The following is a 27,157-nucleotide window of genomic DNA, read 5'->3' as shown; positions in this document are numbered from 1 at the left end:
GGCAGGAACAGACCAGGGAGCACCTTGGGGAGGGAGGCTGGGTGCTGAGCCCGCTGGCTCCTTCTCCCCTCTCCCCCCTGGGGCTCAGCAGGAGGCTGGGGGGCACCCGACGCCCATGGGTGCGAGAGGAGGATGGGGGCAGCAGGATGGGGTGCAGGGGATAACCCGGGTAGCTGCTCTTACTTGTGCCCCACGCACCAAAGCTCATGGGGGTGCCACAGCCCTGACCCATCGGGAGCTCCTGCCTCCAGCGCAGCCCCAAGGACCCGGGGATGCCTGGCAGGAGACGGGCAGCTGCCCTCTCCAGTTTCCAGAGCCAGCATGTCCAGCCTGACTGTGGCCGGCTGGAGAAGGGACATCCAGGTGGGGGGGACGTGCCCGCAGGAATGGGGACAGTGGTGGGACCTGCAGCAACCCCTGAGGGTGCACAAAGGAGGAGAAGAAAGAGGAGGAGGAGGAGGAAGCGATGGACTCCCTGGCCCATCTAGGTCCCATCCAGGCTCTCCCCTTCCAGCTGTGCCAGCTCTGCTCCTTCTCCCACCAAAAAACCTACACCCCAAGCCGAAGCCAGTGCTGCTGGGGCAGGGGTGGGAGGGGAAGCTGGGAACTGTCCCCGTGGCAGCAGAGAGCAGAGCCTGGGGACACCGACCTGTGGCCCTCAGCGCTGGAGGGTGCAGGATGCAGGCGGATGCGATGGAGGTACCAGCTGGGACCTTCTTTTGGTGTTTGCTTTTGCTGTTGGCTCCCCAGCTGCTTGTTCCAGGCTCTTCTCTTCTTCTTTCCTGGGCTGTATGGCCTCCCCACACAGGACGCACCAGCTCCTGCTCTCCTGCATACTTCGACTTTTCAAGCCAAAGAAAATGGACCCAAAAGTGCCTTTTGCACCCGTACAAATCCTGACCCCCTACCCCTTTACCCCCCGTCGCTCCCGTGGGGGCTTGAGCGGATGCAAAGACAGGGCCTTGCATTGCCCTGGGACTGCTCCTCCTGATTTTAATGACCTTGACCTCATTTTGCTTTTTTTTCCCTTTTTTTCTTGCTGACACCTCCTCAGAGCCTGGCCTTGGGTGGGTTATTATTGCTTGTGCAGGAGTGTCCCCAGGAATCCATGTTTGCAGATACCACATCTTAAATCCACCAATGGAAAGCTCTCAAGGCACAGCCGTGCCCTGTGGGGTCCGGCTTTGCCGAGGGGCTGGATGAGAACCCCAGCTCGGCACAACCTCCCCTGGCGCCCCAGCCCTGCATTGCCCCGGAAGACTTTTCTCTTGGAAATTCATTAAAAAAAAAATTGTTGGACAAAAAAAAAACCCAACAACAAGAAAAGAGAAGAACCATAAACAACCACCAGGAAAGTTTTCCAGAGAGTCTCTTAAAAAAAAAGGGAAAGGGGGGAAAAAAAGAGAAGCAGTTTTTTTTCCCAGGCCCAAACACTGCTGATCTCTTGGCTAGAGAAATGCATAGTTGGTAGCAAAAATGTTGGCTACATTGGGAGCCCCTGGAGCCGGGATGGCCCCTGAGCCATTGTGCCCCAAGGGCTCACCGCGGGGCCGGGACAGTCGGGGTCATCGCTCCCCGACCCTGAGGTCTATGTGGTTCTGACCGTGCTGGCCCACGGTGCCTCTGGCATGTCTCCAGCTGCGTCCCAGCACAGCAAGGTCCCACCGCCAGCGCTGGGATGTCACCAGTGCTCCCACACAACCCCCCCAGCCCTGACCCACCATGGCCGTGCCTGGGGCCAGGCAGCAGACAATGGTTCTCCTCTGGGAGAGGCTCAGATCATCTTCATGTTGAACTTCCTGGCTCCTCCTTGGCCGGTGGTGGTGGTGGGACCATCCACCTTGCGGAAGGAGTACTCCACTGAGAAGTTGTTCTTGTGCTGCCCCCGGCCCCGGCTCCAGACGAAGAGGAGGAGGAAGCAGAAGAGCACCACGCCCAGGAAGGTGATGCAGCCCATGGCCGTGGAGACCAGGATGGTCTTGAGGTCCAACGTAAACTTCAAGAAGACTTGCGTGTCATTGTGGGAGGTGTCGTTGAACTCGCTGAGGTACAAAGTTCGGTTCGCATAGTGGGAGCTGTCAGCTGGCCGCCCCTTAACCGTCAGGGTGGCGAAGTAGGTGTCGTTGCCTCCCGCGTTGCTGGCGATGCAGATGTAGGTGCCACTGTCCTGCACCTGGGCAAAGCGGATCTCCAGGGTGCCCCCGGGCAGCACGGTCGCCCGCCCTGTGCTGCGGGTGGTGATCATGCGGTGCTGAGGGGACACCCAGGCGATGGAGGGGTCTGGCTCCCCGTCTGCCCGGCAAAGGAAGGACACAGATTGCCCTTCCCGGGCTGTCACATGCTGCAGCTTCCGATCCCTTATCTTGGGCTTCTGGCAGGTGAAATATTCGAAGAGCACAGAGTCTGGGAAGTCGCGTAGGGCATTGCCCTGGATTTCGGGTGGTGAGGAGCACATAGGCTGCTGCCCGTCGAAGTTGAGCGTCTTCCGTCGCTGCAGGATCCAGAGGAGGCGGCAGTCACAGGCCAGGGGGTTTCTGTCCACCCGCAGTGTCTCCAGTGTGTTGACGGAGTGGAAGGTGCTCTCCTCCAGGGTGGAGAGAAAGTTGCTGGAGAGGTTGAGCAGCCGGATTTGTCTCAGGCCGGAGAAAGCCTGTGGCTCCACAGACACCAAGAGAGCACCCACGATGTGGAGCTCCTGGAGCCGGATGAGGTCTTTAAAGGAGCCCTTCAGCACAGTGCTAATGGGGTTGTAGGACAGGTTCAGGTACCGGAGGTACACCAGGTTCCTCAAGGCAGCGGCGGGCACGGCTGTGATGTTGGTGTAGGTGATGGAAAGCGAGGTGAGGTTCAGACCCTGGAAGCTGGTGGGGGAGACCTCTTCCAGCAGCGGCCAGTTGTCGATCTCCAGTTGCAGGAGGTTGTAGAGTTTCTTGAAGTTTTGGTCCTCCAGCGCAGAGATGCTGAGGTGCCGGAGCCGCAACACCTCCAGGTTCTGGAGGTAGGAGAGCGACTCGGCTGAGATGGAGGTCAGGTTGCACTTCTCAATGGTCAGCTGCTCCAGGCCGAGCAGCCCCGAGAAGGCCCGTTGGGAGATGTACACCAAGTCGTTATCGCCCACCTCCAGGCTCTTCAGGTTTCGCAGGTCCTGGAACATGTAGTCCAGCAGGATGACGAGTTTGTTCTCGCTGATGTCCAGGAGGGTGAGGTTGGTCAACTTAGTGAAGACCCCCGGGGGGATGAGTTTGAGCTGGTTCCCCCGCAGCCGCAAGGTCTGCAGGTTGAACAGGTTGCTGAAGGCACCCGGCTCCACATTGGAGATGATGTTCTCGCTGAAATCCAGCTCCTCCAGCAGCGGGTACGGGGAGAGGTCCCCTGGGTTCAGGCAGCGGATGCGGTTCTTGTTGAGCTCCAGGATCTTGGTCTCGGTGGGGATGCCCTCGGGGATGGAGGTGAGCCGCTTGCGGTGACACACCACCGACTTGATCTGCGGGGCGCACTCGCAGCGGGCAGGGCAGGCTGCCACCCGCGGTGGGCTCAGGAGGACCAGCTGGAGGACCAGGACCAGGAGCCAACATTTCATTGTGTAGAGCATGGTCTTACGGGCTCACTACCATTCTCCCATGCGCCTGGAAGGGAGAGAGATGCAGAGTCAGCGACCAGCCTGGCGGAGGCCAACAAAGTCCTACCCAGCCCCAGATCACCCGTCTGTGGGCTGAGATGGGAAAACGCTCCCCAAACCATGGGCACGGTGCTGGTAAAGTCCCAGCCCCACCCAGGAAACCCTTCAGACCCCCTTCTCAGCCCCTCATGTGTGACCTGGTGACTGTGTCCTGTGCAAACCTGGGCTAAAGAAGCCTCACCGCCTGCACACACCATTAGGAGAGCAGGGAAACTGATGCAGGGGAGAGATTTGCGAGAGGAGACACGGCTGCAGACCCACACCTCAGCCTCTGCCCCCGCCACTGGCTCACACCCGCTCTGTGCCACCGACAGTGCACGTGCAGGCACATGGGACCGTGAGCGCCCACGATAACGGGAGACACGGACCCCTCAGGGCAGTGTAGGAGCAAAGAGACGCAGCCAGAGGCCTTGCAAACTCATGACACAGGAGGGATGCCACATCCCCTCTGCTCCCTGTGTGGCTGCTGTGAGGTCTCATCCAGCAGCACAAATTCTTCCCAGGCCCCGGGCTCGGCGAGGTCCCACAGGACGGGGGATGTTTGGCACCGCATGTAGGGACCAGTCCTGCCATTCCTGTCCCCACTGTCGCCCTCTCAGAGTGGAGATTAAGGCAGCTGCAGGCACCATCTTCGCAGATGAGGGATTAACACCGACCTCGCGCAGCACGGTGCCCCAGCCACCCTCCTTCCCAGGGATTAGCACTTCGCTGCCGCTTTCTCTTCTCTCTGCTCCCTCTTCCCCGTTCCCTGTCCCCTTCTGTGCCCCAAATCTGCTGGGCTGCCACCGCACCTGGAAACGCACCTCCCAGCACCAGTGCAAACTCCTCAGCCCCCTTTCCATAATGAAGCACTGTCATTAACCTAATTAAGTGGCAGAGCTGCTCAGTTGGGGTGCTGCAGGGTGTTTCTGGGCCCGGCGAGGGAACGCAGGCAATCTGGGGGGTACCGAGAGCACAGTCACCCCTCCAGCATCCCCTGTGGAGGTGCAGCGAGTGGGGCAGGTCTCAGCCCTGCGCTGAGGGTGAAAGGCCCAAAGAGAAAATATCCCAAATGAACCAACTGATGTGACCTGAAGTGCTTCACCATCTCCTGGGGTTGGGTCCTCTCCCTGGATTCCCAGAGCAATGTGGGGTGAGAGCCTGGGCAGAGCATCACCACCAGTGCTGCAGCAGGGTGCCCACTGAAGCAATGTAAGGGCCCCAACCTGGCCTGCTGCCTCCATGGGGAGATGCTCACCATTCCCAGCAGCCCGCTCCTTCTCCTCTTCCTCCTCCTCCTCTTCCACCTCTGACTTCACCTCCTTGCTGCCAGGATTTATTTGCTTTGTGCCTTTCCAGGTATCTACTGGCTGCTGCACCTCATGGGCAGGAGGCACAAGCATCCCTCTCCCCATCTGTTCTCTATCGACAGCATTTATCTGCCATACCGATGGCTTGAAGGGGCAGAGGAACACCAAGTCCTCCATCATGGGGCATCATGTCCCATTGCCCCCACAGCACTGGGACAAACTGGCGAGACCACTGGGACAAATTGGTGCACAGTACCCGAGGAGCAGCCAGGCTGGCTCCAGCTCTTCTGCCTTTGGGGAAGCCTAAGTCACAGCTCTGGGGAGCGCTGGACCTTGTTTCAGGGCTTTTTTGCCACAACCCCGCCCCCCCCCCCCCCCCCCCCCCCCCCCGCTCTCTCTGTCTCTCTGGGAGCACCAGGGACCCCAAATACGTCCGTCAGAGCCCAGCAGGATGGGGGGAGAGGGGACGGGAGGATGCGACGTCTGTGGCTGCTCAAGCCCATTGCAGTGCCACTGCATGTCCTCATTGCCCAAAAGCCTCTGAAAAGGCCAAACTTAAGGCAGCTGGTGCTTGGTTTAGGGGGTGATGGAGGGAGAGAGGAGGAGCTGCTGCTCCTCACCAGGAGAGATGGTGGGAGCTGCCAGGGCAGGCTCGCAGTGGGGAGAGGACAAGCCACCATGTCCATTTGCATCCCCCATCCCTTCCCCTTTGCTAAGGGGCACTGTGGAAGATAGAGCACCCCGGGCCACGGGACAGTGGGGCAGGACACGGGGGTCACCATTCCAGGGTGCTGAGCCAACCCCTGCCTCCTACCAAGTTGTCGCCCTTCGCTCAAACCTGCCAGCCCCTCTCCTCCCAAAACTCCTTCTCCCGCAGCATTGCAGCCCTCGGCTCTGCCCTGTGCCCCGAGCCCACCCCGGCTGGCCCCGTCCCTTGTGCAGCAGTCGTGCCCCAGCCCCAGGGAGGCTCGGTGGGACAGACCAGAAGGAGCCTGAAGGTTTTGCCGTGCTGCCGTTCCCTGTCACCCCCTTCCCCGTCCTTCGCACTCTCAGAGCGCTCGGCTCACAGCAGCCCTGCCCTGGGGTCGGCACCAGCGGGATGAGCGATGGGGACCCTGGACCTCCCCAGAGAGGTGACACTGATGGAGCGGGGACAGCAGGAGCTGGCCCATCTCCAGGGCCGCCTGACAAAGGACACCAATGGCTGGTGTCACCCTCCCTCCTGTCCCACAGGGGCTGGCAACACGTGGGAATGCCCTCAGGGGGCCGAGAGGGCTCCTGACCCTCTCTCTATGCCCACATCGGGGGGTAGGATGCAATCTCCATGGATAATTCCCTGCTCTGATCCTATTATCCAAGCTGAGCAATTCTCTGGCAATAAACCCATTGCTCAGTGCAATTTAAGAGCCGCAGGAGATTATATTTCACAGGCTTTTTTTTTTTTTTTGGTGCCTGTCTTAATTTTGCCACATTTCCCTTTTTCCTCCAGCGAATCAAACCGAGAGGGAAGCGTTATCATTTTTCACAGAGCTGCAGGGAGGGGATTAACAGCCGGGTGGGATGCAGCACAGGCTTTCTTTGCTGGGGGCAGCGGGGTGAGACTGGAGACCCCACTGCTGCCCCCACCACATGTCCCAGCCCCTTCCCTCCCCCCTCACCAGCCACACAGCCCCTCTCTCCAGCACTGCTCAGGCTTCACTCACTGCACCCGACCACCCCATGTCCTGACCCCTCCATGTCCAGCAACCAGAGGTTCCCAAATGCCACCGGGGCACTGGAGCAGGGATGTGGCTGGAGCTGCTTGGCAGCCTCTGCCTTCAAGGAGGCTGCTCACAGCCGTGCCAAGAACCATTTTGCGATCGGCTCTGCCTGGCTGGCAGCCTCGGGAACCCGAGCCGGCGCTAGGGTGAGGGGGGGACAGATTCCCTTGGTCCCCCCTGGTTCAGAAGGCTCCGCTCCTGCTCTGCCACAGGGCTGGATGGGAAGGATGCACCCAGGCACAACCTGCAAACCTGCAGGAAAAAGCCCTCCCAATTTATTGTGACACTTATTTTATTTAGTGTCTCTATGCTAAATAAATACACCCAGGCTCTGCTGCCAGGTTAATGGTTTCCCACGCTTGGCCGTATCCTGTGCCCACTGTTGCTTCCCCCTCCAGGGGCTGGGGGGGATCTGGCCCCTTCCCCTCCCCTGCCCATGGCCGCTGTGCCGGAGACAGCCCGTGAGCATGACGGCTTTCCGCCGCGTCCATTATGAATGAGCCCGGGGTAACCGTACTCCACTTTTGGTTACTACTTTGGCCACCTGATCCTCTAAGCAAAGGTACGAACCCGCTGGCGTTGTTTTACCCGGCAGCCGGGGAGCGGGAGCCGCAGTCCCGGGCTCTCCTTCCTACTCCTCAGCTGGAGCAGAGCACCAGCTGCCCCCGCTGCCCCACAGCCCCCACCCATGGGTGCCCCGGTGGAGCTGGGCACAGCCCCAACACCCTCAACAAACCCCATGGAGGGGGAATTAATGGGTGCTGGATGAGTCCCCTCCCAGCAGACCCAGGCAGATATGAGCTCTGGAGCAAGGTGCTGAGGTGGCCAAGGCTGGCTCTGCCCCTGTGGGTCTCTGCTGGCTCCAGGACATCCCACAGAAGCTGCCCCAGCTGTGGAGACCCCGGGTCCCCCGCAGTGACAACTGGGGCCCCATGGTCCCCATCTGGCCTGGGCAGAGCCGAGCCAAGCTGAGCAGTGCAGTTTATTAATAGCTCATTACTCCGATAGCGCAGCGTTCTCCGGGGCTCGCCAGTCCCTGGGGAGTGAGGCCAATTAAGACTCTAGTTGAAGGCCTAGATAGAGGCCCTTCTTTGCATTTAATTTATTTTTAAAAATAACATGCCTGCTGCATGCAGGGTTGGGGAACAGAGCCAGGAAAGCATGAGGCTGAGGGGCTGCAGCATGGTGGGGGGAAGCAGAGCAGAGCACCTTTGGCCACTTCTGAGCCCCCAGGAGCAGCTCCCTCCTTCCCTCCCTCCCCACCAGGACATGTGGCCACCAAGCCCATTTTGTCCTAGCCGCTGGCAGCACGGTACTTCCCGGCAGGCAGAGCTTAGAGGAACCAGTGCTCTCCGACCACCCGGCTCTTGGATGCTCAGCCGCCAGCCATCCCTGCTTGCTCCCTTGCACCACCACTTCTTAGAGAAAAGGAGGTTTTCTTCTAAAGAGACCATCTTCAAATGGCTCCTGCTTCAGTGGCACACGCTCGGCAGTCAGCTCCTCTGAGAGCAATTGCTCTTCAGCTGCCATTTCTCCTTTTTTCTGAATAAAGACCCAAAAATAAGCCAAGGTTGACATTTCTAGGTTCCCCTGTTTTGACATCCCGCAAGTGCAAATACTTCAGTCAAAGCAACGTCTTGTTTTATTCTTCCATTGACTTGCAGGATGCAAAATGGTCCTGCTGAGACCTTCTTCAAGAACCCCATGCTGCTGCTCGAGACCATCCCCCTGTTACCCCCCCTTCATGGGCTCTGCCTGGGGAGGCCAGGAGCACCCAGGGGAGGTTACATGCTCAGGATACAGGATGCTGCTTCACCTTTCCAGGAGATGTGGAGGACCCCAGAGGAGGGTGAAGACACCCAGGCAGGGAGGGAGCAAACAGGGCAGAAAGTGATGCTGGGAGCCCCATGCATTTTGGAAAGGGTCATCCTTAAAACACTGATGGGGGGATAATATCAACACCCCAACACACAGGAGACAGGGAGGTGGCAGTGCCAGCGACTCGTGCCAGTGCCAGCACGTCCCAAACTCAGCACGAGACAGAAGAGGGCTCCTACAAACACCACCAGCAGCCAAACACTGCTGGAAACACCCCGAGTGATGCTCGTTCACTGCTGCCTGCCTGAGAGCCGTCAGCCAGCCCTGCTCTGGCAGCGAAGTGTCCCAGCTGCCTGCCCACGGCCGCCCTCGCTCCCTGGCTGCTCTCCCCAGCCTGCGCCAGGCTCCGTGCCAGCGGCTCTGCAGAGAAGGCAGCGCCAACCACGGCTCTGCCGCGCAGACGGCGGCACCTCCGTGCTCGCCGGGGGCCGTGCCAGCATCCTCACAGACACCATTGCCCTGCTCAGCCCCTGCGCTGGGGCTTGGGCTGGATTTGGGAGGCGGATGGAGCGGCCGAGCATCACCTGCCAAAGTGGAGTGGTATTTCTCCCTGGCTCATTTAGAGCTTGACAGGATTGCTTAAGCAAGAGTGCTGGACTCTCTGCCAGCATAAGCTCTGTGTGCTCCCCGGTCCCGGGGTATCAACTAGATGAGATCTTGATTACCACGAATGGGAATCTGGCTGCATCAAGCAGGCTTGATGGCTTGTCTGGGACTCGGACCACCCGGAGCTGCTGGCATGGGCTTGGAGCAGAGGACAGGCGCCCTGAATGCAGATGCCCACAACTCCCAAAGGTGGGTGCCAGACTGAACCCTGGCCCCAAGCTCTACCCCTGGGCTGGGAGCCCTGGCCCAGGTTTCAAAGGAAACCTGGAGCCAGAGCCACCGTGGGACAGAGCTCTTCAAGACCAGAAAAGAAGCCCAGCTCCCCAGTCCTCTGCCAAAGCCTGTAGAGACGTCTGCTCCTTCCTCCCTGCCGGAAAACCCCAAGCCCTCAATTACACCTTGCAACAACTAGCAAAAATGAAGCCCCCCACCCCGGTTTTTGGGCTGCAAAGGGAGAAAACCAGGGTCCCCGGGAAGTCTGCTTTGTGCTCAGCTCTTGCTGGTGACACCGCTGATATCAACTTGTGGCACCCACAGGCAGATGTGGGCCCCGGGGGGACTTTTAGGCATTTTTCATTGCTGACAGAGTAAAGTTCCATGCATGAATGCGAAGTCAGGGATTTGAACCATGTTTTTGCAGCTGCCGCTGCGGGTGGCTTTGCTCGCAGCAGAGCAGGGATATTTTCTGGGGGCAGTGAAATGAGGACCGAAGGTGACCTGTGCTGCTCAGCATCTCCACGGTTTCTCGTGCCACCACCCAAAAATAAACCTATGGCTCCTGCAGCTTTATTTTATCCATTGCCTCGAGTCTGCAAAACCAGTGGATTTGTGGCCACACTCAACTTGGAAAAGCCCCAGAAAGGACTGTGTGGCACTGGGAGGATGGGGGCGATGGAGAGGAGCTGAAGGGGTATCCCTAGGACCTTCCCTGGCTCCAGAGGTGACACCAGCAGATTCTTCCCTCTACTCAGGGCAGCAGAAACAGCCCATTTTATGCTGGGGAGTGGAGGAGATTAAATCAGAGCTGAGGCATAAACTAAGAGGCAGAAAACTCGGAGGGTCAGAAGAGGCCAGTGATGTCCCTATGCCTCACTCCAACGAGGCTCTAGTGATCAGGCAATTAGCAAACCAAGCATGAGAATAATCCAGCTGAAACAGGGAGAGGAGACGAGAGCTGGGGGTAAGAAGAAAGAAAATCAATCACCAGACCTAATGGAGAATTATCTATCAGAGACTTATTCCTAAACCCATCAGAGTCTGACTGGGAAACAAATTCTCCCATCTCTGCCACTCTTGGTGCACCCAGAGCATGTTTTTCTGGGTCAGTTTATTTCCCAGCAAAGTCGGGCTGGGGCAGGCAGGAGGGCAGAGCTGGAGGAGCAGAGAGGAGAACCGAGCTGCTGGGTGGGCAGTGGGGCCACCCCAGCAGCAGGAGGGCACCCGGCAGGCTCCGTATGGTGGATCCCCACCACCGCGGTGGCCTGTGCCTGCAGGACCTGGCAAATGCCCCGAGGCCGGGGCTCCCCGGGGCACTGAGCAGCCAAGTGACTGCACCCAACAGCCATGGCAGAGCCTGGCAGCAGGGCTGGGACCCACGGCCACGGTGCTCCCGATAGTCACCCTTGTGTCCCTCTTGAGGCTGCTCAAACAGAAGCAGATTTTCCTGATGACTTGAAGGAATGAGGAGAGAAACGTGAAAGGAGAGATGTCTGTGTGAGGGGACAAGCTCCTGCTGGGTCACTGCAGAAAACGTCCTGAAGCATGACTTAAAGGGGTTGCTTGAAAAACATGAAAACCTCATATAGAAGGGAGTTATTTTGGTGAGTGGCAGCTGCTGCATCTCACGCGTCTCCTGCTCAACGGCCCCAGGTCTTGGGGCCAGCCGAGATGATGCTGAAGCAGCAAGAGTGCGTGAGCTTTCAGCGGAGGGAGAATTTACCCTTTCTACTCAGAAAAAGCCATGACTGATGTCTTCATGGAGCCATCTTCCCACCCTGTGATCCCATCCTGAGTCCTAGCCGAGTCCTCAACAGCCGCGACCACAGGACTCTCCACTTTCCTCCCACGTGGAAACTCCCAGCCCTCGCAAATGCTGCGAAAACCCAGAAACGAGGATTCCCTAATGAGCTAAGATGCCAAGGAGACAACTTGAAAGAAGCCACTGCTTATTTTTAGAGACAACCTTATGATTCTTGAGCACGTGGCCCAGGCAATACAGCGCAGGCAGCCACAGATTGGCCGCAATCTGCTTTTCTTCTTGATAGACATCATGTCTGAATCTCTATCTCCACAAGATGCTCCCAGGAGAGAAGACATTTAGATATGATCACAACGTACAACATTTCTAAAAGGTCACTGCGTGTACTAGGGAATGAGGTGCAGAAGCCACTCATCAGCAGCAGGGGCTTTGGGGAGGTATTTAATATTCCACGAGAATCTTTATTTATCTACCAAGGTGAATAACTCTTCTAAAACAAGGGAAGGAGGAGAAGGACAAGTGGGTGCTATACTCTTATTTCGACCCAGGCAGTTGGACTGAACCCACCAGCCAGATCTGAATCTTGACTGCTACTGGGAAATGTTGGCTGAGAGCAAACTTTGACCCAGATCTCAACAACTTCAGTATCTGCAGGACCACACGGGAACTAAGGCTGAGCTTGAATTTAACTGCGCTCAAAAATGCCTTGTTGCCAGTGAGCCGTTCCACTAGTGCCCATCAGAAATACTTGAGTTGAACTTGGCTTTAGGCGGTGGCTGTGGTCCCTGGACAGGCACTAGGGGTTGTTTTTTTGGCAATTTCCAGAAAGTTTCTGCTGCTTGGTGAGAGCTTTTAATTTGCAGAAGCCTGTTAATGTCACGTGCAAGATGATGAGGGTCTGGAAGGCAAATGCAGGCTGACAGCCCACATCCCTGGGACTTCCCCCTGATGTTTTGCCATCATGGTCAGTCACCAGGACACCCCACGGTGTCCATGTCCCTGAGCACCCACCCAGCTGGGAGAGGACCCATCAATGAGCTCAGAGGCAGCCCAGGTCTAGGAGACTCCCCCTATAAATCCACCTTCCCCTGCTCCCATCAAAGGGCAGGATACAGCCCAGGGGCTCTGGGCTTTGCAAAGCTCCCCATCTGAACTAAAGCTCCCCATCTGAACCAGCCCAGGGCCCAAGGTTTGCCTGTACTCAGGTTTCTTCCCAGCCCAGCACTGGGAGCAGGGATGGGGAACCTGAGCCCCTGGGAAACATCCTCCTGGCATCTGTCAGTTTTAAAGCCCACGCCACGATGTTGCCGAGAGATTTATAAAACAGAAGCCCATAACAGCCTCAGCCAGCACAGACGTGACAGTCAGGCACGCACATATCCTGGCTACGAGCAGAGCGTCTCGGAAAACAGGGCTCTGCTCCTGGCAAGGGCTGCTGCCCCCACGGAGACACAAATAAAGATCATTAAATGAGAGAGGGGAATTTGGTCCTTCTGCAGCTGCTTCCCCCTCCTGCCTCCCGGGGCGTGCGGCCGCTTTACGAGCTCATCACTTACCTTCTGCACCAGGGCTGCCGAAACACAGCCTGGGAGCAACACCCTGGGAGCAAAACCTCGGTGGAGGAGAGCACCAAAGCCAGCGTGCTATGCTTGGCTGGAGCCATGTGGAAGGGGATGGAGGGAGCTCGCTGCAGCCCAGCCAAGCAGGACGTCCCCAGGCAGAGCGCAGGCTGTGCTGGGGCTGGTGGTGGGGACATGCCACGCTGTTTCCCCACGCTGGGAACACCCATGTCCTGCAGACACATCACCCAAAGGGGCTCCCAAGCAGCAGGGGGAATGTGCCACCTCGCCACATGAAGGGACCCTGCGCCTTTGCTCCTCTAACCCAGGCAGCTCCCTAATAAATGAAGGAGCAGGATGATTAATAATCATAACAGAAAAGCATACGCTGTAATTAGCCACCTTTCAGAAAGCTGATTGATGACGCTGCCCGGGGGCGTGTGAAGCGCTCGGGTTGGCACACGCGCAGCCGTCCCCGCCGGCCCCAGCTCCAGTCCAGCCAGCAGCACCCGGTGGAGCCCTCCCCACGCCGCTGCCTTCACAGCAGCCTGAGTGCCAGTTGCTTCCCCACAAGCTTTGCCCCAGCAAATGACCTCGTTTGTCCACCTGGTCCAATGAGCCAGCCCTTGTTAGGTTAGGTTGTTCATTAAGCTCAGCATCTCGGTGATGCTGGCCTGAGTCCCTTGTAGGCCTGGCACATAAATCACACTGTGATCAATGCTGCTAGTTGCCAGTGCTGGAACTTTGATGGCAAAGTCTACTCTTAATCCCTTACCTGGACCGTGGTGGCACCCATGAGCCCAGTTGCCAGCAGCACCGTGATTCCAGGTGCTGCACAAAATGAAGTCAAGGCAGTCCCGGCCACCTCCCTGAGTATCCTCGATAAAACAACAGCCTTGGCCCTCAGAAAGGACTCCGTTCCTAAGGGCTCAGCCCCATGGGGTTCCTTCACCCCTGGCAGGGGGTGCAGGGGTGCCCGGCGTGCCAGCAAGCCCAGCTTCCCTCCAGAGAGGAAGCCCAGAGCCCTGGGGCCGGCTGCCGCCAGCCCACGGGCACCGCACCTCGGGAGGGCACCACATTATTTGTGAGGCTTTAATTCAACTGAACTGCTTGTCTCGTGGGCAGGATGAACAGACTGACAGGCCAGACTGACAGACTGCTCCAACGATAGGGTGGGAGAGGCAGCCATGGGTGGAAAACAACCTGGTCCCAGCAGGACTGCTCAGCTCTCTGCAGGAAAACAAGCTCGTAGCTCTGCAAGCAAGGCTCTGCGAGTGCAGAGGGGTGAGAGGTGCAGATATGGAGGCCCCAATCTGCTGGAAACCCTGCTCAGAGCAGGAATCCCAGGCAAGGGGATTGTGAAACAACAGCTTTCCCTCCAATCCTGGGCTGAATGTGTTTTTTAAGACCTGTCTACAGCTGCTGCATTGGAAATTTTATTGCCATCCCAATTATGATCATGGGAGCAGAGAGCAAAGAAAGCAAAATGCCATTACAGGGTGAAATAGTGCTTGACGTTGCAACTATACCTCGTCCTGCCAGGCGGGAGTGAGACCAAACCCTCCGCTGTAAAAGCCCCTGAGAGGGGAGGGGGACCGGGGGCTCATCCCAGCCCTGCCTGAGCCCTGCGGAGAGCAGGTCCCTCCCAGCCTCGCTGCTCAGATTTCGGAGGGGGCCAGCTGGGCCTCGGGGGGGTCCAGCTGCGCCGCCCCCACATCTCCTCCAGGCTGAAGATTGCAGCGAGTGGTGACATTTGGAGCAAGGCACGCTGGCGTCAGTCCCCAGATCTACAGCTTCGGGGCATCAGCTGTGGCTGTGGGACCAGGAGAGCATCTCCTTTCCCATATGTAGCCCCAAAGAGGTTCCCAAAAGTCAGAAGTCTCTGTGGCAGGAGGGGAAGGGGATGCTTAATTCCCTGTCTGGCATCTCGACAGCAGAGCCCCTCTCCCAGGACAGAGCTGGTGGACTCCCAAATCCCATGAAACCCCTCCAAACCCCGAACGGCTGCTCTTCAAACCGATGCTGCACACGCATCCCAGTGCGGCCAAGGCTGGGGTCCCTCCTGCTGTCTGCCAGCAACCTCGGAGCGAGTACCAGAGCTTAATGCCCCTGAGCTTCGCATCACATCCCTACTTGAGTTACTTCTTGCTCATTTTGGGGTTGTGGCAACAGGCAGAAGATTTCTCAGCTGTTACGTGGGGTAAACCCCCAGCTCGATGGTACTGAGTGCTCCAGCTGTAAAAGGAGGGTGGGGACGAGGAGGGAGGTAATGCCACCAAGCAGGGATGGTCATGAGCTAAAAATGAACTGGATTTCAAGCATCCCAGTGCATAAACCCCATGAGGTGATAATGCTGACCCCCCCTCACCCTGCTCAAGCCCGGGGAGCGCTCACCGTTCTGCAGGTCCGGGGCTGCACCGACATCCGGGTCTGTTGTGGCATCCGAGACCGGGGATGTTTAAATGGCAAAGTGTCCGGCACAGCCAGCCTCGGCTCCTCTGGACAAACAGCACAAGGAGACGACTGTAAATCACCTTTCCACAGCATCCAGCACAGAAATCCCAAATAAATACCCCCGAAGCTGAAGGGCATGGCACACAGGCACCTCCCAGAAAGGGGAAGCACCCTTAGTGTTGCTCCAGCCCAATGTGTGACCTGACCATTGCAGCTTGCGTAGTTATATATATATATATGTAAAATTATATAGCGCTTTGTACCGTGAAGGATCCTCTTACAAACAAGGGAGCATCCACGCCCAGCACCACCAAGGCCAGCTCTGGGGTGGAGCAACTCTCCCCAGCAATCACGTGCAGGGATTTCAGGAGGAGACGGCACCCACGCAGCGGGTGGCCACGGCCAGCTCTCCAGGAGTCCTCTCATTTGGGGAGATCTGACCCAAACTTGGAAGAAGTGCCACTGGCCAGCCCCCTGTCCCGTGTCCTTCCCCTGGGCACTCTGACGGCTGGTTCAGGAGATGCAGGACACCAACCTGCAAGCAAATGGTTTGCTGCAGTTTTGCTAAAGCATTTTGAGCTCTCTGGATCAACAGAGAATTTAAATAGTTCCTACTTCAGGGGAAATCCAGCTCCCCCCTCAATAACAGACCACAGATGGTCCCAGACTCAGGTACAGGGCAGAGATGCTGCTGTTACAGCTTGGCAGCTGCTCTGACCCCTGCTCGAGATCCTGCTTGGGCCCCGACTCGTCTCTGCCCCCTGCTCCTGCCCGGCTGAGCTGCCCAGGGCTGCCCAAGGGCAGCAGCAGCAGCTGAGGGGGGTAATTCCTGCTGAGAGAAGCTTGGGGAGCCTTAGCCAAAGTAGCTTTCCCTTGCAGGGATCTGCTGGAGAACTGCAGAGAAACCAGGACCCAGCTCTGCAGCAGCAGCCGGGGCTGGTGGCACAGGGCTCACACCCCTTAGCGCTCAGGGGGGACATTCCCGGTGACAACGGGGAGCCAAGAGGCCACCCCAGGTGTCCCCTGCCTGGGCAGGGCTGTCCCCTGCAGCCTCCCCGCGTGCTCCTGTGAGCCCTGGCCGGGTGCTGCTTATGGGAGGGCAAAACCTCACTTTTGGGGTCCCTGGAGAACTGACAGCACGCAGCACTCCAGAAAAGCTAAAATTCCTCCAGGAAAGCATCACTTGTGATACACTCAGCCCTTCACCCCATCCTCCCCCACGCTCCTGTTTTGCTGTCAGCAGTGGGGATGCACACGCAGACAATTCAACTCGTGCCCTGGCAGAGATGCACGCCAACAGAGAGCAGCTAGCAAAGAAGGAGCAGCTCTAAAAATCCCCCCCACTAGCAATCGCAGCAAGGAAATCTCCTGCCAGGGTTTGCTGGTGGAGCCAGGGGATGCACCAGCCTCTCCAGGCTGGCCCAAGGCTGTGGCAGAGCTGGGACAACAGGGACAGGGAGTGCTCTGGGGCTGGCAGCAGGACAGGAAAAACCCAGCACAGATCCCAGGCACGATGGCATCTCCTCACTGGGGACCCTGCAGCACGGGTGGCTGATGCACATAGGTGGGGGGGAGTCGCGCAGACCCAAAGCTTAAACTAAAGGCGAGAGCAACCCAACCCAAGCCCTGCTATGGTGAAATGGCCCATAAACACCTCAGCCTGCCCTCAGCGGGGGGAAGTTTGCAGCACCACCAGCAACTACGATGTGGTGCAACTCAGCAAGGATTTTGTCTGGAGAGTCAATCCAGTGTACGTGCTTCGAGGGATTACAGCCTCTGTGGTGTCGATGCACAAATATCTGTTTCAGTTACGTGCTGCTGGCAGCTGCAGAGCAGGTGAGGCTCCTCTAATGCCCAAGTAATGTGATAATTGGGAGGGAAGCAGATTTGTTTTGCACTGCAGCGACGTGTGTGGGACCTCGCGTGCTCCAGCACCTCCACGCGTTCCGGCAGGGGTGGGGGAGGCGCCGCAGATGATGCTCGGAGGCATTGGCATCCAAGAGTTAAGTACAACTGCAACAGAGCGGATCAGCTTGCCTGAAGGCCAGGCCCTGGCTACCGGGAACGGGTAAAACAAAATTTAAAACAAATTCCAGCAAGCCGGACATGCCCATATATTTATTGCAAACCTGCTGAAACCAAATGGCAGTAAAACAAAATCTGCTCTTACCGACCCCTTTCCTGCTTTCCCTGCAGGCAGCAAAGCACAGAGCGGCTTTGCCTCTGGACCTGCCTGCGCAGTGTGAATGCGGTGTTTAAGCTTGCTTTAGAGTCTGCTTGGGCTTGGCTTATCGAACACCCACACACGTTACGTGAGCCCGTCATTCCCAGCCCTCTGAACGATGAGGGTCTCAGCTGATGGTCTTGGCATTTGGTTTTGGCAGCTCCTGCGTCACTTAGCAACCTCTGTTTCAGGTTACTTCAGGTTTTTTGTCTGCAAATACATTTTAATCCCCGGGAAATGGGACCCACCAGCAAGTGAGTGACGTGGCCTAAAACCTCCATTCCCACACACTGCCAGCAGTGGCACAACTCCCTGGCCCTCCCTGTGTTCATACCACCAGAGCACTTGCCAGTGTCTAGCCCTTGTGCCTTGTATTTTAAGGCACATATACTTAAAACTTGTATTTTAACTCTTTTCCTGAGCAATTTGATGGAGGAGCTGGGGGATAAGTCTATTCTCCCCAGGTCCTGCACAGGACCTGGCTCCACATCGAGGAGGCTCTCATGCAAGTTCTGCACATGGGAGCCTCTTGAAGAAGAAATTCGGCAGCAAAGCCAAAAGCCAAACAGGACTTGGGGGTCCTGTGAAGTCAGCAGACACGCTTGTACCTCCCGAGGACCAGACCAGGATGCTGGAGTCAAGCTCTTCATGGGCAGGAGCATCCCTTGGGACACACACCCCAACTCTCCCAGCCGGAGCCCGCAGACACGTGCGGCAGCAAATCTGTGGCTCATCCCAGACCACGAGAGACCAGCAGCCCACCCAAACCCACATGAGACCTGGACCCCAGGAGCCTCTCAGCACCCCTGGACAAGACACTCAGTGGTGCCCAGGGTCCGGCCAGCCAGCGTCACGCCACTTCAGTGTCTGGGAGAGTGGAGCACAGAGCAGTAAGACAGAGACTTTTGCTCATTAGTGTAATTAACATCAGACTTCCCAACCAGCTGGGCTTCCATTTGACCTTTAGTTATTGAAATATGAATGATAAAAGTGATGCATTATCATGGAGAGGGTGTCACAGGCTGTTCATTTGAAATCCTCAGTGAAATCCTCTCTTAGTGACATGCCCCCCAAGAGCATCTTTCTACAAAAACAAATGGGAAAATTTGGAAAATCATCAGGGAAGAAGGAAAAATTCAGGTCCACCCATCCACAGCAGCAGCCCAGCAGGGGTGAAGCATCTTCCAGCTTCTGGGGGAGGAACAGCCAGAAACAACCCCAGGGAAAGAAATGGAGAGACAGAGCAGAGCTGTTAAAAAATTAAACAGAGGAAAAAAGACCCGTTTCTTAAGAGTCATGGGAAAGTGGGAAATCACTGAGATGGAGACAGATGAGCTGGACCCCAGTGTCACAGTATCGAGCCAGCATCGATAGGTCCCCAGTCCAACACTGAGTGGTCCCTGCACTGGGGATGACTCTGCCCGTGTCCTGGCGTGAACCATAACTCAGGGACCAGCAACAGCCGTGACCCAGCGAGAACCTCAGGGCAAATTAATGGGAAAAAAACCTGGCAGCCATGACAGGAGTGTGTCCAGTGATGGATGAGACTGATCCATCAGATCACAACCCCATTTGCCACTGCAACAGCAAACAACTTGGGTCTGAACTTCCAGAGGTTGCCAGATGTTGGTGCAGGGCTGAGCAAGGCAGGGGAAAGGCAGCGGTGCTGAATCCCAGTGGGACGCTCCCCAAGTGCTTTGCCACATTTTTTGGCTTGATGCAAAAAAGTGACCCTGAAGGCAAGAAGAGAAACTGCTCCCTGAACTGATGATGGAAAGGGTCCAGCCTCCAAAATAACCCCCCGACTGACATGGCACTGGGGCTTCGGGCACAGCTAGGAGGGATGTCCAGCACCACCAGCTGCGCTTCCCCGGAAACGGACCAAAGGCTCCAGCTCTGTGTCAGCCCTGGGCACGATAACTAACAAAGGCAGGATTATTTTTTCCCCATCCATTTGTCACACTTAGTTAATACTCCTGCTTATGGAAAAAGGTCACAGTTTAGATCTCATTTATGTCACTTCATCTTTGGTTTGCAATTTCAGGGTCCTGCTTATTTTCCATCCCCAATTAGCGTTCAATTACAGGGGCCCTGCTCCACCCCACCTTATTGCTGTGATGGAAAGGAGAAGAGACAAAGGTCCTGGCCGTGCGACCTCGCCTGGCTCTCCAGTGAGGAGACGCCCCGTAGAAAGCTGACCTGAGAGCAGCCTTTTTCCTCTGGCAGCACAAAGGGAACCAGATGGACTTTCCTTCAAATGAGATTTAAATGGAAAAATACAAAATAGCTCATTCCGGCAATATTGAAGAGTTGGTGCCCAGCTGTCCTGAGCACAGGGAAGGTCAGACCAGGTGACCCTCTGGAAAAAGAGGCCAGAAGCACCAACCACCCTCAGGGTTTGCTCCTCTGGCTGCACTGCTGGGACAGAGTCCGAAACGGCAGCCAGGGCATGGCTCTGGGCACAGAGCTCAACACCTCCTGCTCCCTAAAGGGGAAACAAACCCACTTGCCTAATTTGAGGTATTATAGCATCCATAAACCAGAGTCATTGCAGGCTCGGCTGATGTTGTTTGGATGGGATGCTCGGCCAGAGCCACTTTAGTTACCCTGCTCTGCGCTGCAGGACGGTGCTCTGCAAACCTCTGCTGCTTACTGACCCGTGAGGAGCATTGCAAAGACTGTGCTCACGAGGCCTTTTGAGGATGGAAAGTGCCTTCCCGAGTCTGCCTGGGCCCTACTCTGTCCAGCCATGGTCCATCCCTGCAGACGGCATGCCGCCGTTCCTCTGACCTTGGTTATTTTACAGCCAACCTGGTTGCCTGCCGGCTCTGTGTTGCAGCCAAAGCTCCTCGTGTCGCAGGGCCAGATGACCTGGCCCCACAGCGTGCAGCCCATTAACACCCCTCTAAATTATTTCAGCCTGCAAATGCACCCTCTTATCCACCTGGATCGAAACAGCATCCAAATGGAGCAGGAAAAGCAACCTGGCCTTGGGGGGACTTTTCTGGAGATGCTGAAGACAGGAGATGAGTTGGAGGTCAGGCACATCCACAGCCACAATGTCCCCATGCTCCCAGCAGTGAAGCCAGTGGGGACTTTGCCACCTCCATGGTGATGAGTTCCTCAGCCCTGGGCAGGACCAGGACCATCCCCACCGCCCAGGCTCACCCCAGGTCCCACACAACCTCCTCCAGTCTGCTGGAAGCATCAGGGCCCTACAATGTGACAGGGGCAGCGCTTGGACTCAAACGTGCCCAGGGCAGCAAGAGGGAAAGAGGGACAATATTTGTTTCAAATGTTTTTTCTATTCTCTTCCTATTAAATATTTTCCTTCTTACTTTCCAAGAACCTCCTTTATTTCTCCCCATCTCCCTCTAGCAACAGTATCTGGGAGAAACAATGAATTTTTAATAGGAGGGGGCGGTGGGAAGAGGGAGACCCTAAGGCAAAATGATCTATTAAAATAATCCCCATCATCACATAACCACATTTTAGGGAGAGGGAACCACGCAAGGGACCACGCAGCATCAGGCGGGGACCGATGGGTGTGAACATCATCTCACGCCCAGGGTCGCAGCCCCCCCTTTTCTCCTAACCTGGCGGCAGGACGGATGCTGCGCACGAGCAAGTTGTGGGCAGGGTGAAACTTGGCCATGGCTGAGGTGGGTCTGAGCATGCAATACCCCAAGCAGGCTGTTGCACAGGCAAGGGGAACCCTCCAGATCTCCTGCCTGCAGCACTGTGGGTTGTCTCTCTGCAGCATCTCACAGCCGAGCTGTTCCCTTTGCCTGGTCCCCACATCCTCCCCAAATCCTCCCTGGGCTCTGCAGGGACAGGGCTCACCCTCACGAGGCCGAGGATGCCCAGCTCGCCTCCCGCGGTGCCTGGCCCTGCCTCCCCATCACACGGCTGAACCTAAATATAGTTCCTGGTTCTCTTTTCTTGTAGACACAACGGGTGCTGCGGGTGAAAGTCCTTTCCCATGAACTCATTGTTGCTTAATAAAGCACAAACCCTCGGAGACCTTGATGCTGGGATCTGTCATTTTAATTCTCGGTGACACTTGTTCCTCTCCACTACAGTATGTGGCCGCTGCTATTTTGGCTGGCACATCGGGAGCTGAACAAGAAGCTCTGGCACTCCAGGTCTGAGCTGTTCAGAGCTGGGACGCAGCTTTAAAAAACGAACCCATATGATGGATGGGGCTGCAAACTGCAGCGAAGCTCATGGTGGCATGAAAAATTCAGGGGGAGGAAGGCAGGAAAGCATGTAAAGAGCTGGGCTGAGCCAGACAGCGCGGGAAGGAGGAGGGCACGTGCCAGGGCAGTGGCCAGCTTTGTTGCTTGGGACTGGGCCACCCAGAGAGATGGACACTGCCTCTGCTCCCCAGCCTGGTACCCGGGATCCCAGCTACTGGGTGCCTGCAGGGATGACAAGGCACCATGGCAGCCTGGAGATCATAGCCCAGATCCTTTGTGATTAGCTTTTTTCTTTTTTTTTTTTTTTTTTTTTTTTTTTAAACACATCCACAGGGAAGCCATTTCTCACAGATTGTCCAAATTATCTACTCAAGTCCCTGATATTTGACCACACTGGGGTGAGTTTGTTCCTGTCCTCAGTTTGCCCATTTCCCATGAAGAAGAGGTAAGGGCAGCCCCTGCTCAGGGCCCGGGAGGACTTTGCTCTCCAATGACAAGTACCATTTCCTGCCTCTGCCACCTAAACCAGCCCTGGCCCCGTGTCCTGCCCTTCTTTAGCCCACACCTCCACGGGCACGGGGCACCCTGGGCCAGAACTGGGGTCCAGCTAGAGCCCCAGAGCATCACAACTTAAAGAAAAGGGGTCAAAAGAAGGAGAAATCATTGTACATGTTGTTGCCGATGGCTGCCCAGTGCCCGCTGCCAGTGGCTGAGCAATGCTGTGGTCCAGCCCCCCTTGCTCCCTCATCCCCACAGCCGACCCTCGTGGAAGCATTTGCTTTGTCTTTCAAGGTAAACCTTACATAAACTTCAAAAATATTCTCCCAGAAAAGTCAACCAATAACACTCGAAGCCCAATCAATTTCTCTACCACTGCCAGCAAGCCAGAGCAGCCCTTGGCATCTTTTCCAAACCTCTCGTGGGTTTTATTGCTTTCCTTCATCTCCTCTAAAATCTCTGCTCTGAACATTTCTGCCCTCGCCTGTTCATTTTGGTGTTTTTCCAGGACTCACAAAGTGGCCCTTTGGGCACCGGCAGCACCTCCGCTGGCAGCACCTTCCACCCCCGTGCTTCAGCCCCTGCCCAGGGACGGGAGAGATGCTGCACGATGCTCCCTCTGCCCTCCTCAGACAATTCAATCATCGCTTTACAGCTGCAGACACAAACAGGCAGCAGGATTTTCGCTGTCTGAGAGACCATATGAACCTACAAAGCCAGGCCTCTGGGCTACATCCATTTACAAACAGGGAAACTGAGGCACGGGCTGCATGTTTTATAGCCACCTGGTGATTCAGCACAGCAGGGGACAAGCTCAAGGACAGCCTCGCTCGGCCCCTAAGGTCCCTTAGCTCTGACATGTCAGATCTGGTGCTGCTGGCGACAGGCGTCCCACCCTGGCTGCCCACGGCCCAGCGAGCCGGCGGCACGGGAATTATTGCTGCCCACGCAAAACGCACCCATCCACGTGCTTTATGTTCCCAATGTTATTTCCAGGGCTACAGCAACAGCTCGCTCCCGTCCTGGGGATGCGAACGCAGCAGCGACGTGGCTCATGTCTGTTGGAGCAGCCCAGCTCCTCTGCTCCTTCTGCCTTACGCCGCCTCAGTTCCCCGTGCCGCTGAACGGAGAGGGGCCACCCACTCCCCGGCGGGGTGCTCGGGGGCGAAACAACGACAAGCCAACAACCAGAAGTTGAAAAAGATTGATTTCAACGACATCAATTTAAAGCCTTTAAATGCTGAGCGCAAATACAGGCAGGCACTCTTGTCCATCTGTACCATCCGGCTTCAAACCCAATGTTTAATTTGAGTGTTGTTGCTCGGAGGGACAGCGCAGGGATGCCTTGCCTTGGAGCAAGGGATGCGTTATCTTGTGATGCAGGATTAACACAGTTAATAAAAGCAGACATTCCTGAGCTCAAAACACTAAAAAAAACAGGAAAAAAGCCCCCAGCCCTGCTATCTTCAGTGTGGGATCAGCCCAAGTGTGTCCCCCGGGAAGGGCTGTGCCTGGCAGCAGCGGGAGGCAGCGCAGGATCCGGCCGTGCCTGGGACATGTTCTGGCTCTGCCACCGCAGAGGGTCCCTCGCTCAGCCCGGCCCAGCTGCTTCCCAGTCGGGCGTCGATGCCAAGGGGCAGCTCAGAAGGCAGCCCAAGAGGGGTGAAACATAGCCCAGCCCCCGTTTCTCTGGTCCTCCAGCTCCCTTCTCCTAACAGGGCAGGATAAGAAGCAAAATCTGCTGATTTTTAAGCCAAAAAACCCAACTCTCTCATGAAGCTGCTTTGCCTCCTGCCTCCCCGCACCGGTGGGAGCACAGTTGCTCCCTGCTCTCAGGGAGCTTCTCCGGCTGTTTTGCAGACTGGGCATTGCTGTGGTAGAGAGCATCTTCCCCCGAGCTCAGCTCAGCCCAGGACCAAGGGCTTTGGCAAAGGCTGCAGGCATCCAAGTGGGATTTTTGCAACCTCTGAAAACCATGAGAAATGTTGGGAGGGATCAGAAGCCACCTCTCCCAGCTGCTCCGGCCAAAACTCACCCAGCACTGCCAGTCCTCCAGCAGCAAGAGGCAGCAACTCTGCTCCCTCCCCTCTGCCTTATCGGGTGCCACAGAAACGCCAATGATAAATACATTAGCTCAAATTAAACCGGATCAATCACAGGCTGTCAAACTGGCAGCTCCCCAACACATCTTGAATTATTCTCCTGCTTAAAGGACATGCACCACGTTTCCTGCCGTGCCCCGGCGTGCAGGCAGCAGGGACCTTATCCCACCTCCATCCTGCAGCATAAGGGATGATGAAGCAGTGGCAAAGAGCAGAGCTTTGGGGCGCAAAGCCCCAAGGCCCCTCACTTTACCAAGGGGTTATTGCAGGGTTTACCACCTGCATTTCTGCATTTTTAAGGCCAGCAACGGAATCTGGTCCCGGGTTTAAAGACACACATGAACATATCGCACCGAGCAGCGGCTGGGCAACTCTGCTTTTACAGGTTGGGCTTGGTTTTAATTCCTTGTGAAGCGATCGAGAGAGATGTTTATAGGAACTTTCCCTCTCTGGATGTGGCTTTTCTCATGGTGTTTTTCCCGCAGCGGGGCTGGACCTGGGTAACCCAGCGCCCGCTGGGGTGGTCTGCTCCAGGCCGGACGGCCTCGTGCCCGCAGGCAGCACATCCCCAGCCAGGGCGAGAGCCGGCAGCACCACACTGGCAGCTGAGACCAAGCCACAAAACTAAGCAGCAAGTGGGAGCTCTGAAAGGCCCAGGCTAGTCCTCACCAGGCCACCGAGCATCCCCAACCCCGTCCCATCCATCCCTGGGGTCCAGCCTTTCCAGCTGGCACAGCCGACGCTCTTTGCTCCGAAGGGATGGGCTCGCGCGCTGGGTACTGCCAGGCTGCGGATCCACGCACCGATCCGCTCCTGATCTATTTTGCAGGCGCTCTGCTCGCTTCTGTTATCCTCTCTCCTTCTGTTTGCTCTTTTCTCCTTCCCAAAACCTCATCTCAGGGCAAGGCTGGGCACGAATTTAAAGAGCAGCTGCTCTGCAATCGCTCCCTTGCGCGAACACTGTGGGAATTAGAGCACCTTTTGTCAGGTTTTAGCTCAATCCGCTTTGCAAGTGGATTAAGAAACTGGCACAAAAGTACTCTGGATCTGGAGTAGGAAGAGGCAGGCTGCTATTCCAGAACAGCGATAGGAGCCGCGTATGCTGCGATTGCTGCCTGCTCCATTTCTCTGAGAAACACAACCCCGGTAACATTTGCATTTAAACCAAGCCTGGGATTTTTGACAGGAGAATCCGTCTAGCCCTAAAATCCAGGATGCTGAGAGAAAGGGGCAAGCAGGGCCCTGGGGTGGCGAGGAGCGAGAACCTGCAGGACTGGGGGGAAACCAGGAGCCGTAGGTGATGGGGGAAGACCCTTCCTGACGCCTGGAGATGTTCAGACCCCTCGGGTCTGCCAGGGAAAGGCTACGCGGGGCTGCGAGCAGCGGCCCCAGCCCTGACAGCGGGGAGACTGCAGGTACCCGACCCTCCGGAGCACCGGGGCCGAGCGGAGGAGGATGGAGCCGGGCAGGTTCAGGCTGGACCTCCCGGTGCAGCTTTGAGGCCATTTAAACCCCCGGTAGCACCCCGGCACGGGGAGGGGCGGGCGGGGTGGGGGGGGGACACAACAGCCCTGCTCGCCACCGCCGTCTCCGCCGAGCCCCCGGCCGGGGCTGAGCCCCGCACCCCGGGCTGCGGAGGGGCCTTGCAGCCCCGGGGCGGTGGGCACCAGCCGGGCAGACCCCCGGGGAGCCGGTTTCGGGGTGCCGGGGGCAGGTGGAGCAGCGTGGCCCCAGGGCCGGCGGGGGCTCCGCGGCCGCCCCCCCGCTCCCACGTGTGCGCCCCGCCGGGCTCTGCCTCCCCCGGCCCGGCTGGGTCCGCTCCGGCCCGGCACGACCCGGCAGCGCTCGCCGACCCCCCCGCCCCGTTCCCCGGGACCCCGCACTCACCGCTCGGCTCCGGCTCCCCGGCTGCCCATGGCGCGGCGGCGGCGCGGGCAGAGCCGCAGCCCCGGGGGCGGCGGCGGCTCCGGTCGGACCCCGGCCCGGCCCCGGCGGCTCCTGCAGCCGGTGCCCGCCGCGCCTGGCCGTGCGGCGGCGGAGCGGGCGTGGGAGCCGCCCCCCGCGCCCCCCGCCGCCCCGGGAGCGCGGGGGAGGGACGGGGACAGGGACGATGCGCGGCCCCAGGCTGCGCTGCTGGGCGGGGGAACGGGCAGAGCCCGCGGGGAAATGCGGGCGAGGGCAGTGGCGGGGTCCCCCCGCCCCGCTTTGCCGGGCCCAAAGGGGAGGGGTCTGCCCGGACCGCCGGGGTTCCCCCCAACCGCGGGTCCCCGACCCCACGCCAGCGCGGCCGGGTACCCCCCCCCCCCTCGATCCTGCCGGGGTCCCCCAGCCCTACACCAGCCTGCTTACATCCCCCCCACCCCCCCGTGTCACCCTGCCTGTCCCGGGACGGGGTCCCGGTGCCCACCTCACCGCGAGCTCCTCTCTCTGCACCCCATGGAGGTGATGATGGACCAACGCGCTCATTTCCCCCCACCCAAGAGGGAAACTGGGACAACAGGGCACAAACAGCCCCGTAACACCAGGAACGAGCACAGCCCCCAACCCAGCCTGGGCTCCTGTGTCCGTGCCCCCGCAGCGGGCTCCGCCGTCCCTTGCAGCGGTGCCAAGTTCACGGGCAGCTACAGCAGGGCCGGGAGGATGCCAAGGTCACGGGGCAGTAACACGGTGCCCCCCACCAGCACCCACATCCCACATGGAGACAGTGCTCACCATTAGCCATTCCTCCTCGGAGCTCTCTTCTTGCCCCTCTCTACTCCGGCTAAAGCTTCCCACAAATGGGGATGATTTGGTTAATTAGGCTTTGAGGATGAGAGAGGCCAATTCCCTCCTGAGGGCTGACTTTCCTTCTAGGACAGAATTGTTGCTCTCTTCTGTTCGTCACTGCTCGGTCCAGGCTGGCGTTACCTTTGCTGGTCACAGGGCTTAGGG

General features: G+C 57.6%; 1 protein-coding gene across 2 annotated transcripts; it reads right to left on the bottom strand.

Moving 5' to 3' along the window:
- Positions 1-1,355: 1,355 nt before the first annotated feature.
- On the bottom strand, positions 1,356-27,157 carry LINGO3 (leucine rich repeat and Ig domain containing 3). 2 transcript variants are annotated; one of them, XM_074808855.1, is made up of 3 exons: positions 26,939-27,157; positions 15,144-15,247; positions 1,356-3,626 (listed from the first exon to the last, which is right to left on the bottom strand). In XM_074808855.1, the coding sequence occupies exon 3, from the start codon at positions 3,590-3,592 to the stop codon at positions 1,775-1,777; it is 1,818 nt and encodes a 605-aa protein (XP_074664956.1). In that variant the 5' UTR covers positions 3,593-3,626; positions 15,144-15,247; positions 26,939-27,157; the 3' UTR covers positions 1,356-1,774. The 2 variants fall into 2 exon arrangements, with proteins under 2 accessions (XP_074664956.1, XP_074664957.1); XM_074808856.1 differs by lacking the exon at positions 26,939-27,157 and adding an exon at positions 26,114-26,172.

This window comes from Strix aluco, chromosome 29 (assembly GCF_031877795.1).
Source record: "Strix aluco isolate bStrAlu1 chromosome 29, bStrAlu1.hap1, whole genome shotgun sequence".
Lineage (NCBI taxonomy): Eukaryota > Metazoa > Chordata > Aves > Strigiformes > Strigidae > Strix > Strix aluco.
Note: the sequence above shows the minus strand (reverse complement) of the source record. Positions and strands in the feature narration are given on the sequence as shown.

Coding starts and splice junctions, on each gene's coding strand:
- LINGO3 (XM_074808855.1), bottom strand. CDS start 3,592: ATGCTCTACACAATGAAATGTTGGCTCCTGGTCCTGGTCCTCCAGCTG.